Genomic DNA, 13,926 nt, shown 5'->3' on the forward strand with positions numbered 1-13,926 from the left:
GAAATTAATTCCACAAATTATCTTTTAAAAAGGCACACCTGTTAATTTAAATGCATTCCAGGTGACTACCTCATGAAGCTGGTTGAGAGAATGCCTTCATGACACCTTTGCACACTTGGCAAAGGGTGGCTATTTGAATCTGAAATATATTTTGATTTGTTTAAAAACAATACAATGTAATGTGTTAAAATTGTATAGCTGCCTTAATTTTGCCAGACTCGATAAGTAGCTGCTGCCGGGGGATCCATAATAAATACAAAGGCAGTAGTAGATAAATCAATTTACAAAGGTCAAAGATTCCATTTGACAATCTGAAAATATAGTTTTACATTCATGAACCAACAATCTATGTAAGCAAGGCTGAGAACTGTAATATGGGAACAATGAAACAACAAAGTATTGAGGGTTACTATATACAGTATTAAACGTATAGAAAATCTTCTAATGGCAATGACGTTTACATACTTTTACATTTTCACATCAATATGCCATCCAATGAATTGAATATTTCCAAATAGTTTCTCAACAAGGACCATGCATTTCATTATATATTATGTTTGATACACTTGCAAAAATGTACATCTGAAGTGAACCTGTAGCACATTTTTTGACATTGGGGGATGCCCATATACTGTATGTTTTATATACACATTCAGAAACACACGTCTGGCACATTTCTGAGGTCCAACAACTCCAGCCACAACATTAGTGCACATCATCCTACGAAACCAACAATGTGTCAATGGTAATTTCTGAAAAAGATAATGCCCGAGTTACCTATAGTTTGGTCCCCTGACAAAAAAAAAAAACCCTACAACATTTACCTAGATAAAAACCAGTAGGTGGATTGAAAATATATTAAGTGAGAGAGAAAGAGAACTCCTCTAGTAAAAGGATCTGCTCATAAAATATTACATTCCAAGGTTTACTGGTGAAAGCCAGATAAAGGACACAGGAGTCACTGATGTATTTGTGGGACTTTTGCAATATTCAGTGTGCTGATGAGACTTCTGTTACGATTGTGCTCCTAATATTTTATACAATCGATAAAAGAAAACATGTTTGCTTGTTGAACTCATAGCGATTTGCTAAATATTGTGTTTTTTTAATTAGCATGATTGTGGAGTGTTCAATCCTCTTGGATAACAAGAGATGTGCTTTTGGTTGGACAACAGTCAATTATGACATCCATAAGACACATGCAATACACAAACAATTCACCATGATCACAATAAGGACATTCATTGAAAAGTAAAAAAGGGTTATATGCTCAAACTGAACAAAAATATAAAAGCAACATGTAGTGTTGGTCCCATGTTTCATGAGCTGAAATAAAAGATCCCACAACATCTTAAATGTTGTGCACACGTGTTTAACGAAGTTAACTAGTTTTCCTAGTTAAATAAAGGTTAAATAAATAAATGTAAAAACAATTTACATCCCTGTTAGTGAGCATTTTTCCTTCGCCAAAGACAATCCATCCACCTGACAAGTGTGGCATATCAAGAAGCTGATTACACAGGTGCACCTTGTGCTGGGGACAATAAAAGGCCACTCTAAAATGTGCTGTTTTGTCACACAACACCACAAATGTCTCAAGTTGAGGGAGTGTGCAATTGGCATGCTGACTGCAGGAATGTCCATAGCTGTAGCCAGATGCATTAAATTCTCTACCATAAGCCTCCAATATCGTTTTAGAGAATTTGGCAGTACATCCAACCGACCTCACGTAACCATGCCAGCCCAGGACCTGCACATCTGGCTTCTTTACCTGCAAGATCAAAGAATTTCTACACAAACTGTCAGAAACCGTTTTGGGGAAACTCATCTGCGTGCTCGTCGTCCACACCAGGGTCTTGACCTGACTGCAGTTCGACATTGTAACTGACTTCAGTGGGCAAATGCTCACCTTTGATGGCCACTGGCATGCTGGAGAAGTGTACTCTTCCTGGATGAATCCCGGTTCCAACTGTACCGGGCAGATGGCAGACAGCATGTATGGCTTCGTGTGGGTTAACGGTTTGCTGATGTCAACGTTGTGAACAGAGTGCCCCATGGTGGCGGTGGGGTTATGGTATAGGCAAGCATAAGCTATGGACAACAAACACAATTGCATTTTATCAATGGCAATATGAATGCTCAGAGATACCGTAACGAGATCCTGAGGCCCATTGTCGTGCCATTCATCCTCCTCCATCACCTCACGTTTCAGCATGATAATGCACAGCCCCATGTCGCAAGGATCTGTACACAATTCCTGGAAGCTGAAAATGTCCCAGTTCTTCCATGGCCTGCATACTCACCAGACATGTCACCCATTGAGCATATTTGGGATGCTCTGGATTGCCGTGTACGACGGTTTGTTTCCGCCAATATCCAGTAACTTCGCACAGCCATTGAAGAGGAGTGAGGCATTCCACAGGCCACAATCAACAGCGTGAAGGAGATGTGTCACAATGCATTAGGCAAATGGTGGTCACACTAGATACAGACAGCATTTCTGATCCACTACTTAAAAAAAACAAAAAGGTATCTGTGACCAACAGAAGCATATCTGTATACCCAGTCATGTGAAATCCATAGGACCTAATGAAATCATTTCAATTGACTGCTTTCCTTAAATGAACTGTAACTCAGTAACATCGTTGAAATTGTTACATGTTGCTTTTATATTTTTGTTCAGTGTTATTTTTTACTTGAATTACATTATCCACAACGATATTAATAAACCCATTTTAAATGACTTATGGTTGCAGTTAGCCATGTGATATTAACGTACACTGAAAAAATAACAGGTACAGGAGGGACTTTATCAATTTCCCATTTGGTTCAATAATATCTCTGGAAGTTCAGATGGGCTCAATGAAAAATAGCATCATTAAGTAGAATGGTCTGGTTCTATATAGGTCTTTGTGCAATACATGGAGATGATATATACAGTATCAAAATGCCATTGCTTATTATGTTAACCATGACATTTTCCATCCTAAAAGCAAACCTACAGTAGAATACAACAGGCTAGTTTTAGAGCTCAATTATCAATGTAAGTGTGGGTGAATCAAATGCAGAGAAAACCGATTGTGGACAGTTTTTCTATTTATGAAACACTGCTGAACCTATAGCAATGACAACTTTTCCCACAATGCCCAACAAGACAGACCAACAGATCAACATTGAGAAAGGTTGTTCGAGTGTATGGGAAATTCCTACAGTCATGTTAAATAATGTGAAGTAAAGCTAGTGTATATGATTCAAGACTAAGGGTCTTCATACAGTTGGGATACGTACAGTTTTTAGCCAAATGTTTTGCCAAGACAAAAAGGGGTAGGAGCATCTATTCAATGTGGTCATGTAGTCCTTTGAATCGGACACCGCTAACGTTGCGATACGTACAGTTTTTGTCCACGGGACCTTGGTGCGGCCACACCATTTCAGGATGGCAGAGCTGCAAAGCATGTTGGGAGGTGGCATGGTCCTGTTTGGTGGGTCGTCACTAGTTAACAGTCACAAAGTCATAATTATGGCTAAACTCTCGAAGACACTGGGCACATTTCTATAATTTCTCAGATTAAACGTTTATTTTAAACCTAACCCTAATAACCTTAAATTAAGGCCAAAACACACATTTTTGTAGCTAATTTTGCCTTTGTGGCTCTGGAATCTGACTTTGTGGCTGTGTTATCTAGTGGAAACCTGGTTGGGGTGGGGTGCGATGAGGGTTGGGTTGGGTGTTGGTTGGTTGACATTAAAGGGGAAGAGGGTTGGATGGGGAGGCGCTATCTACTGTTTCGCTATGTCTCCTTTCTTCAGGATGATCTGCCGTTGCCATGGCACCAACTTGCTCTCGTTGTAACCCATGGTCCGTAGTCGCTCCTGCTCGTTCTTCTCCTCGCTCTCCTTTGCCTTGTTTGCAAGCTCCTCCTCTTTTCTGAGTGCACCAACAAGAGGGAAGGTGAATACAAGGCGTCAGTGTGATTCAATGTGTGACTGTCTCAGCTTGTATTAAGAAACAATTGCCTGATTCTGGGCCAACCCGAACTCTACTGTACTGTCTCTGATATGTTATTTTTTACATGGTAACTATGGTGCATGCGTTACCAGAATAGCCCAGTACAGCTCGCTCGGTTTGGCCCTGTTGAGTAAATAAAAAGGTCACTATCACCCTGGGCACGACTCTGTTACGTTCACCTCTCCTTGTCTTGTCTGGCATGACACGGAGTACAAGGAGTGGAATGTAAGCACAAAACAGATTCTGGATTTTAGGCTAGGTCACCACAGTCAAATGTAAATATTTGAGATGGGCTTAAATTAGCTGGGAGTTTAAACTTTTGGGACTATTCTATTGGTTCCATTGTACCTGGCAAACCAAAGCTCAAATATTTGACCCTGGTCTGGTAACAATGAATACTTTTGGTACCTCCTATAACTGGTTACTACCTGGTAAACATACATTAGTGTCATTTCTAAATACATACCAGGTAAATAGACTTCTGCCTTACGGATGATTTAACTAACTTTTAAACGTGTCGTATTACACTGAGCAGGATCAATGAGTTAGTCACCTAACGCTGATTGCTGATTGTTAATGACTGAGTCCTATTGTATCAAAAAGGCAGCAACATTTGAGGGCTGAGAAGTCAATATAATGCCTTGCCTCTAGTTGATCCATTTTATATGATGTCTTAAGACTATTTACTATATGAGCGTTTAACTGCTTCATTATAACGGCAGGTATGGGGGATGTATCAAATGATGGGTATTATTCTAATACAATTACTGACCAGTAGTTGGAAACCTTGATCTCAAATTCATATAGGCTTTTCAGTGCATGTGAAACCAACAATCAAAATGCTAAATGGCATATACTACTAACCAGGATTCCATGCAACCTTTTTATGCGAGTAAAGTACATGTCGGATAAAGAATGTCACAACAGGGATCATGGAAAACAGTTAACAGCTTCGTCAACACTTTCCAAATGTTGACAAAGCAAAACACGCTCGACAATGTGGGATCTTTTTGTATCGGTAAAATGTATTACGCGAGAAATGGTGGTTTAAATGCGCAAATATTGGTATAATAACCATCATATAGAAGTAAACATGGAGTCACGATATGTTGTGTCCCACTACGACTTGGGAAAGCATGCAGTTTATTAGGCTACGGATTAAATCATTTGTATTTTATTATTTAACCTATATTTTGCCAGGGAAGACATATTGAAACCTAAATCTCCTTTCCAAATGCGCTCTGTATAATACAACATAAATAAACAACATTATACACTGCTCAAAAAAATAAAGGGAACACTTAAACAACACAATTTAACTCCAAGTCAATCACACTTCTGTGAAATCAAACTGTCCACTTAGGAAGCAACACTGATTGACAATAAATTTCACATGCTGTTGTGCAAATGGAATAGACAAAAGGTGGAAATTATAGGCAATTAGCAAGACACCCCCAATAAAGGAGTGGTTCTGCAGGTGGTGACCACAGACCACTTCTCAGTTCATATGCTTCCTGGCTGATGTTTTGGTCACTTTTGAATGCTGGCGGTGCTTTCACTCTAGTGGTAGCATGAGACGGAGTCTACAACCCACACAAGTGGCTCAGGTAGTGCAGCTCATCCAGGATGGCACATCAATGCGAGCCGTGGAAAGAAGGTTTGCTGTGTCTGTCAGCGTAGTGTCCAGAGCATGGAGGCGCTACCAGGAGACAGGCCAGTACATCAGGAGACGTGGAGGAGGCCGTAGGAGGGCAACAACCCAGCAGCAGGACCGCTACCTCCGCCTTTGTGCAAGGAGGAGCACTGCCAGAGCCCTGCAAAATGACCTCCAGCAGGCCACAAATGTGCATGTGTCTGCTCAAACGGTCAGAAACAGACTCCATGAGGGTGGTATGAGGGCCCGACGTCCACAAGTGGGGGTTGTGCTTACAGCCCAACACCGTGCAGGATGTTTGGCATTTGCCAGAGAACACCAAGATTGGCAAATTCGCCACTGGCGCCCTGTGCTCTTCACAGATGAAAGCAGGTTCACACTGAGCACATGAGCACATGTGACAGACGTGACAGAGTCTGGAGACGCCGTGGAGAACGTTCTGCTGCCTGCAACATCCTCCAGCATGACCGGTTTGGCGGTGGGTCAGTCATGGTGTGGGGTGGCATTTCTTTGGGGGGCCGCACAGCCCTCCATGTGCTCCCCAGAGGTAGCCTGACTGCCATTAGGTACCGAGATGAGATCCTCAGACCCCTTGTGAGACCATATGCTGGTGCGGTTGGCCCTGGGTTCCTCCTAATGCAAGACAATGCTAGACCTCATGTGGCTGGAGTGTGTCAGCAGTTCCTGCAAGAGGAAGGCATTGATGCTATGGACTGGCCCGCCCGTTCCCCAGACCTGAATCCAATTGAGCACATCATGTCTCGCTCCATCCACCAACGCCACGTTGCACCACAGACTGTCCAGGAGTTGGCGGATGCTTTAGTCCAGGTCTGGGAGGATATCCCTCAGGAGACCATCCGCCACCTCATCAGGAGCATGCCCATGCGTTGTAGGGAGGTCATACAGGCACGTGGAGGCCACACACACTACCGAGCCTCATTTTGATTTGTTTTAAGGACATTACATCAAAGTTGGATCAGCCTGTAGTGTGGTTTTCCACTTTAATTTTGAGTGTGACTCCAAATCCAGACCTCCATAGGTTGATAAATTTGATTTCCATTGATAATTTTTGTGTGATTTTGTTGTCAGCACATTCAACTATGTAAAGAAAAAAGTATTTAATAAGAATATTTCATTCATTCAGATCTCGGATATGTTATTTTAGTGTTCCCTTTATTTTTTTGAGCAGTGTATATATATAAAGACAAAAACACAGTCTGGGAAGCACAAATAAAACATAAAAATTACACAGAAAAACAGTTGCATTACTCCACAAAAAAACTATACTATAAATTGCCCAAACGGCATCAGAACATCAAGATGAAATGTATTTCGAATTTTGATCCAAAATGATTGTGCATGGTATTGTACATTCTCTATATAACACATTGTTATTCGGTACGTTGGAATTTAACTGCAAAAGTATAAAAATAAAAAAAACGCAATACACACAACCTTTTGTACGCAACAATTCAGTTTGATGGAAACCCCTCTGGTGGGAAAAGGCACCAATCTGTTTAAAATCTGTTGCAAATTGGATGGAAACCAAGATCATGATAGTTTGTGGCATATTATAAATGAACATTTTATAGAATGTTTTCTTACCTTTTTTGTTCCCTGCCCGACCCGGAGAAGTTAGGCACAAAAGGGAATTTAAGGAAATACAGTATTAATGCATGGCATTCAAAATGTTACTTAACGACTACAGAAAATAATGTGTATAGTGGTTATACAGTAGATAGCTATATGCTATTTGCTCTAAATATTTCAGGATCTACATTACTTTTTATCAACCCACCCAACTTGAGGGGGGAAAAGACAGAAAAAATGAGAAAAAACATGAACCAAGGCAAACAGACAAACAACCGTAGAAATTGACAGAAGGGAGGACAAATCATTGAAGAGATAATGGCGTAACAGTGGAAGCTCCTGATTGGAGGAATGGGATGGGTAGCACCACCTCTCACTCACTTCTCTTCATCAAGCTTTTTCTTGATGATGTCCCTCCGCCATCCTGGCATGGACGCCAGGCGCGCCACCTCCTCATCCACCTGCAGAGGACCAAACACACAAGAGCTTTTAACACTGTCCCTGCCCAACTCCACTACTACAGTCATCCCATTAGCCTCCAAGGAACTGAGACTTTTCCCATCCTTTGTTGTTTCTCCAATGATGTAGCTCACAAAAGGTGAAGCACCTGATTTTGGACCCTTTATAATGATTACATAGTATCGCTGAAACATACACTGTAAAGAGCTGTCCTGGCATCGAATACCATTTTAAAAACATTTCAAATACATTATCTGTTGCTTTGTTGAGCTTGCCTGGCGCAAGGTATCAAATAGAGTAGTCACAAAACTGCAAACGTCACCCATCTGGCATTCCAGCCAAGCTAAAGCAATTTCTTAAAAAATCTGAACCCAGGTCTAGACCTTATCAGCTGACCTTGGGCCCAAGAAAGTGAAGGTAACCTGCCTAAATGACTACCACCCTCGGTAGCCATGAAGTGCTTTGCAAGGCTGGTCATGGCTCACATCAACACCAGACCCACTCCAATTTGAATACCACCCCAACAGATCCGCAGATGATGCAATCGCACTTCACATAGCCCTTTCCTACCTGGACAAAAATAAAACCTATGTGAGAATGCTGTTCATTGACTACAGCTCAGCATTCAACACCATAGTGCCCACAAAGCTCATCACTAAGCTAAGGACCCTGGGACTAAACACCTCCCTCTGCAACTGGATCCTGGACTTCCTGACGGGCCGCCCCCAGGTGGTAAGGGTAGGCAACAACACATCTGCCACGCTGATCCTCAACACGGGGGCCCTTCAGGGGTGCGTCTCCTCCTGTACTCCCTGTTCACCCTTCGACTGCGTGGCCAAGCACGACTCCAACACCATCATTAAGTTTGCTGATGACACAACAGTGGTAGGCCTGATCACCGACAGCGATGAGACAGCCTATAGGGGAGAGGTCAGAGACCTGACCGTGTGGTGCCAGGACAACAACCGCTCCCTCAAATGTAAACAAGACAAAGGAGCTGATCGTGGACTACAGGAAAAGGAGGGCCTGTAGTGGAGCGGGTAAAGAGTTAAGATCTTTGGCATCCACATCACCAACAAACTATCATGGTCCAAACACACCAAGACAGTCGTGAAGAGGGCACGACAAAACCTTTTCCCCATCGGGAGACTGAAAAGATTTGGCATGGGTCCCCAAATCCTCTAAAGGTTCTACAGCTGCATCATTGAGAGCATCCTCACTGGTTGCATCACCGCCTGGTATGGCAACTACTCAGCATCCGACCGTAAGGCACTACATAGGGTAGTGCGTACGGCCCAGTACATCACTGGGGTCAAGCTTCCTGCCATCCAGGACTTATATACCAGGCGTCAGAGGAAGGCCCAAAAAATTGTCAAAGACTCCAGTCACCCAAGTCATAGACTGTTCTCTCTGCTACTGCACGGCAAGCGATACCGGAGCGCCAAGTCTAGGTCCAAAAGGCTCCTTAACAGATTCTACCCCCAAGCCATAAGACTACTGAACAATTAAACAAATGGCTACCTGGACTATTTACATTGACACCCCCCCCCTCCTTTGTTTTTACACTGCTGCTACTTGCTGTTTAGGATCTATGCAGTCACTTTACCCCTACCTCAACTAACCTGAACCCCCTGTATATAGCCTCGTTATTGTCATTTTGTGTTACTCTTTATTTTTTGACTTCAGTTTATTTGGTAAATATTTTCTTAACGCCATTGTTGGTTAAGGGCTCGTAAGTATTTGGCGCATGTGACAAATAAAATGAGATTTGGAGAGCCATTTTTAAGTGACTGAAACCCAGCTCATTGCAGACAGGTTGTGGACACACTGAAACCTGTCTCTTTCAGGTCCTAATTAGAGGATGGGAGCCATCTTGGATTTCTCATCTTCACCTGGCAACAGATCCATTATCCCCCTCACCCCACAGTGTTTCACTGGCCCTAGCCAACAGTATCCGTGTAAGCTTAGCTCTCTACACATTGCATTTTTTAAGGTTCCCCTGGGAACTCTGGAATGGGAGTAAAAATAGGAAAGTGAGACAAAGCCAGTTTAATGAAACCTATACAACAGCGGAGCATCCATTCTAGATTTACATGGTTGTATGCATCATATAAAAGGCGTGGCGGCCGCAGTCGGAAGGCATCCATACATACCTGGACGAGTAACAAGAACGGTTGCTGTTTAGGGAATGCATGGAAGTTCTCTTGAGCTAATACTATGAACTGATAGGCAAAGACCAATACTGTGTCTTATTGTATACACGTGTGAGCTGAACTTGGTAAGACATTGAAATATGGATTGTTCAATGGTCCTTTGAACATGGTGTCCTTTCTTGCCATGATAAAATATGGACATTTAGATTAGAGGTGACACAAAAACCCAATTGATCAAATCCACTCACAGAGGGAGAATCTCTCATGTCAGCTCTCTTAAGACTCCTTCTCAAAACTCATTGGATGAGAAAGCCAGAGGTCCCGCCCGTGACCTTCTCCTCCAATGGGTTTGAGGAGGCGGCGATAAGAGGACGTGAGGAGTATTCAATTAAGATTCTCCTAGAGCCTCATACCTACTCATTCAATTCATTCAAGGGGCTTTATTGGCATGGGAAACATGTTTACATTGCCAAAACAAGTGAAATGAACAGTAAATATTACACACAGTTCCAAAAGAATAAAGACATTTCAAATGTCATTATGTACAGTGTTGTAACGTTGTGCAAATAGTTAAAGTAAAAAAGTAAAAAAAAGTAAATATGGGTTGTATTTACAATGGTGTTTGTTCTTCACTGATTGCCCTTTTCTTGTGGCAACAGGTCACAAATCTTGCTGCTGTGATGGCTCACTGTGGTATTTCACCCAGTAGATATGAGAGTTTATCAAAATTGGATTTGTTTTCGAATTCTTTGTGGATCTGTGTAATCTGATGGAAATATGTGTCTCTAATATGGCAGGAGGTTAGGAAGTGCAGCTCAGTTTCCACCTAATTTTGTGGGCAGTGTGCACATAGCCTGTCCGCTCGAGAGCCAGGCTATGCATAGTCAAAGCTTTCTTTCATTTTGGGTCAGTCACAGTGGTTCTGCCAATGTGTATTCTCTGTTGAGGGCCAAATAGCATTTTCATTTGCTCAGTGTTTTTGTTAATTCTTTCCAGGGGGTCAAGTAATTATATTTTTGTTTTCCCATGATTTGGGAAAGAAGTCTACTCACTACATATCATTTTCCTCCCCTTGAATCTCTGGGTTGGTAAAGTTGGTAAAGCTACAGCAGGTGGACTCAATTTCGCTCACCCAGAACACCAGGTGGGCGGGAATCCCATATGGAAAAGATATAAGAATTCTGTTAAATTATTCTATATGTTCTACCTGGAACTTGTAATTAATACATATGGCAGCAGAAACACATACAAGTTTCATAAAATATTATTGTAATATCTGACTTGTATGGGTGGGTAACATTTAGACAGAACAGAAATGTAGAATGTATTGTATAAAAAAAACATACAAGACATAGAAGGCTTGGCTTACAAGGTCTCATATACATGTGTATGTCCCATTTCAAAGCCCTTGCACTGTCTGACATGGACACACAAAATATCACACTTATTTAAAAAAAAAGAACCAAAGTCCGCCGTGAGGAGCAGGAGCTGGAATGCCGAAGGAGGGAGAACAGGGGAGAGGGCGGTGCAGCAGGAGGAGGAAGGGGAAAAGCAGAAGGAGCAAGAAGGGAGAAAGCAGGAGGGGAGGGTCAGGAGGATGAAGAGGAAAGCAGGAGGGGAGGCGAGGAGGAGGAGCAAGAGGAAGGGAGAAAGCAGGAGGTGAAGAAGAGGGAAAGCAGTCTTGTCCCATCGCTGCAACTCCTGTACGGACTCGGGAGAGGCAAAGGTTGAGAGCCGTGCGGCCCCTGAAACACAACCCAGACAAGCTGCACTGCTTCTTGACACAGTGCCCACTTAACCCGGAATCCAGCCGCACCAATGTGTTGGAGGAAACACCGTACACCTGGCGAGTGTCGGCATGCATTGCGCCCAGTCCGCCACAGGAGTCGCTAGTGCGCGATGGGACAAGAACATCCCTGCCAGCCAAACCCTCCCCTAAACCGGAAGACGCTGGGCCAATTGTGCGCCACCCCATGGGTCTCCTGGTCGCGGCCGGCTGCGGCAGAGCCTGGAACCAGGATCTCTAGCGGCACATCTAGCACTGCCTTAGACCACTGCGCCACTTAAACCACTGCGCCATTTGGGCAGCCCTATATATTGAATGTGAAACTCATAAAGGAAAGCATTTATTTTGTATAGGTTATATTGTCAGAACATATACCTTTTCTGTAATATTTATAGATGACTCATATTTTGTCTCAAATATGTCATACAATATCAATGTAGGAAATTCAAATCATGCATGTCATATATGGCAAATAAGTTAACACAAATATGCCACTGACATAAGGAAAAACTTGCCAGATACTTAGATTACTTAATCGATTTTTGTTAAAATAATCTTCTGCCATACAAGATTCTTCAGATTTTCATAATTCTTTACCATACGGGTTGGTACATTAGGACTGATGGAACGGTCCCAAAAGTGAAAACCATGGCCAAACGATGTACTGGGTGAGTTAAATTGAGAAAACCTAGTCATGCTAGCATTGAAAAGTCGTACTCTACGGATGTCGTAGAGCATGAACCTGCAGGAGCGAGTCACTGCTTTGATGCTTGCAGAGAACAATAGGGTGTTGTCCAGGGTCACGACAAGGTTCTTTGCAATCTGGGAGGGGACCACCGTGGAGTTGTCAACCTTGATGAAGAGGTCTTGGAGCAGACATGCCTTCCCCGGGAGGCAGAGCAGCTGTTTGGTCGAGGTTACGCAGAGGTGGTGGACCGATATCCAAGCCGAGATGTCTGCCAGGCACGCAGAGTTGCATGTTGCCACCTTGTGTGTCAGAAGGGGGGGGGGAGAAGAATAGTTGAGTGTCATCCAAATAGTAATGATAGGAGAGACCATGTGAGGATATGACAGAGCAGAGTGACTTGGTGTGAAGAGAAAAGGGCCTAGAACCGAGCCCTGGTGGACACCAGTAGTGAGAGTACATGAAGACACAGATCCTCTCCACACCACCTGTTAGGTAGGATGCAATCCTGGAGTGTGCAGAGCGTGAGACTCCCAACCCTGAGAGGGTGGAGAGGAGGATCTAATTGTTCACGGTGTCGAAGGCAGCGGAAAGATGTCGGAGGATGAGAACAGAGGAGAGAGAGTCAGCTTTGGGTCTGTAGTTTAACGTCAGAGGGGTCGAGTGTTAGTTTCTTGACAAGGGGAGCGACTGGCCATCTTGAAGTCAGAGGGGACGCAGCCAGTGGTCAGGGATGAATTGATGAGGGAAGTAAGGTCTCCAGAGATGGTCTGGAGAAGGGAGGAGAGGATGGGGTCAAGTTGGCAGGTTGTTGGGCGGCCAGACATCTCTAGTCACAGGATTTCATCTGGAGAGAGGGGGGAGAAGAGATCAAGGTGTATTTTTTTCAATTTTCATGTTATCCAGAGGTAAACAAATCATCTGCCAGAGCGTCAAGCATGCGCTCTAAACTCTCCAAGAGCGAAACGAGATGGGTGGGGGTAAAGCTTAAGAGGATGTGAACGATGCTGAATGGGTGCAGACAAAAAAATAGCTCTTCACTAAAGGCCATTTTCTCAAAAGTTAGCTTACATGTTCATCAACTTTCAAAGCAGAATTACTTTCCCATTGTTCCTCAAAAATGCAGTGCATTTCGTAGCTCTGAGTCTCTACTTTTATCTAATGTAAAAAACACCATTTCAAATGTTGCCACATAAGACCAGATTCAGATGGCAAGAACAGCTCAAATAAGCAAAGAGAAACGACAGTCCATCATTACTTTAAGACATGAAGATCAGTCAATCCAGAACATTTCAAGAACTTTAAAAGTTTCTTCAAGTGCAGTCGCAAAAAACCATCAAGCGTTATGATGAAACTGGCTCTCATGAGGACCGCCACAGGAAAGGAAGACCCAGAGTTACCTCTGCTACAGATGATACGTTTATTAGTTAACTGCACCTCAGATTGCAGCTCAAATAAATGATTCACAGAGTTCAAGTAACAGACACATCAACTGTTTAGAGGAGACTGCGTGAAGCAGGCCTTCATGGTCGAATTGATAAAATAAAAATAAAAACACGACTAAAGGACACCAATAAGAAGAAGAGACTT

The 13,926-nt window shown here is 43.0% G+C and overlaps 1 protein-coding gene across 1 annotated transcript in view; it reads right to left on the minus strand.

Annotated features, from left to right (window-relative positions):
• Window positions 1-3,780: 3,780 nt before the first annotated feature.
• Window positions 3,781-13,926, minus strand: part of LOC120060591 (espin-like) — an 83,534-nt gene continuing 73,388 nt past the window's right edge. Inside the window, 2 exon segments of the mRNA XM_039009966.1 lie at window positions 3,781-3,928; window positions 7,635-7,714. Coding sequence (XP_038865894.1) covers window positions 3,781-3,928; window positions 7,635-7,714 — 228 coding nt within the window.

Source organism: Salvelinus namaycush, chromosome 16, assembly GCF_016432855.1.
Source record: "Salvelinus namaycush isolate Seneca chromosome 16, SaNama_1.0, whole genome shotgun sequence".
In the NCBI taxonomy this organism is placed as follows: Eukaryota; Metazoa; Chordata; class Actinopteri; order Salmoniformes; family Salmonidae; genus Salvelinus; species Salvelinus namaycush.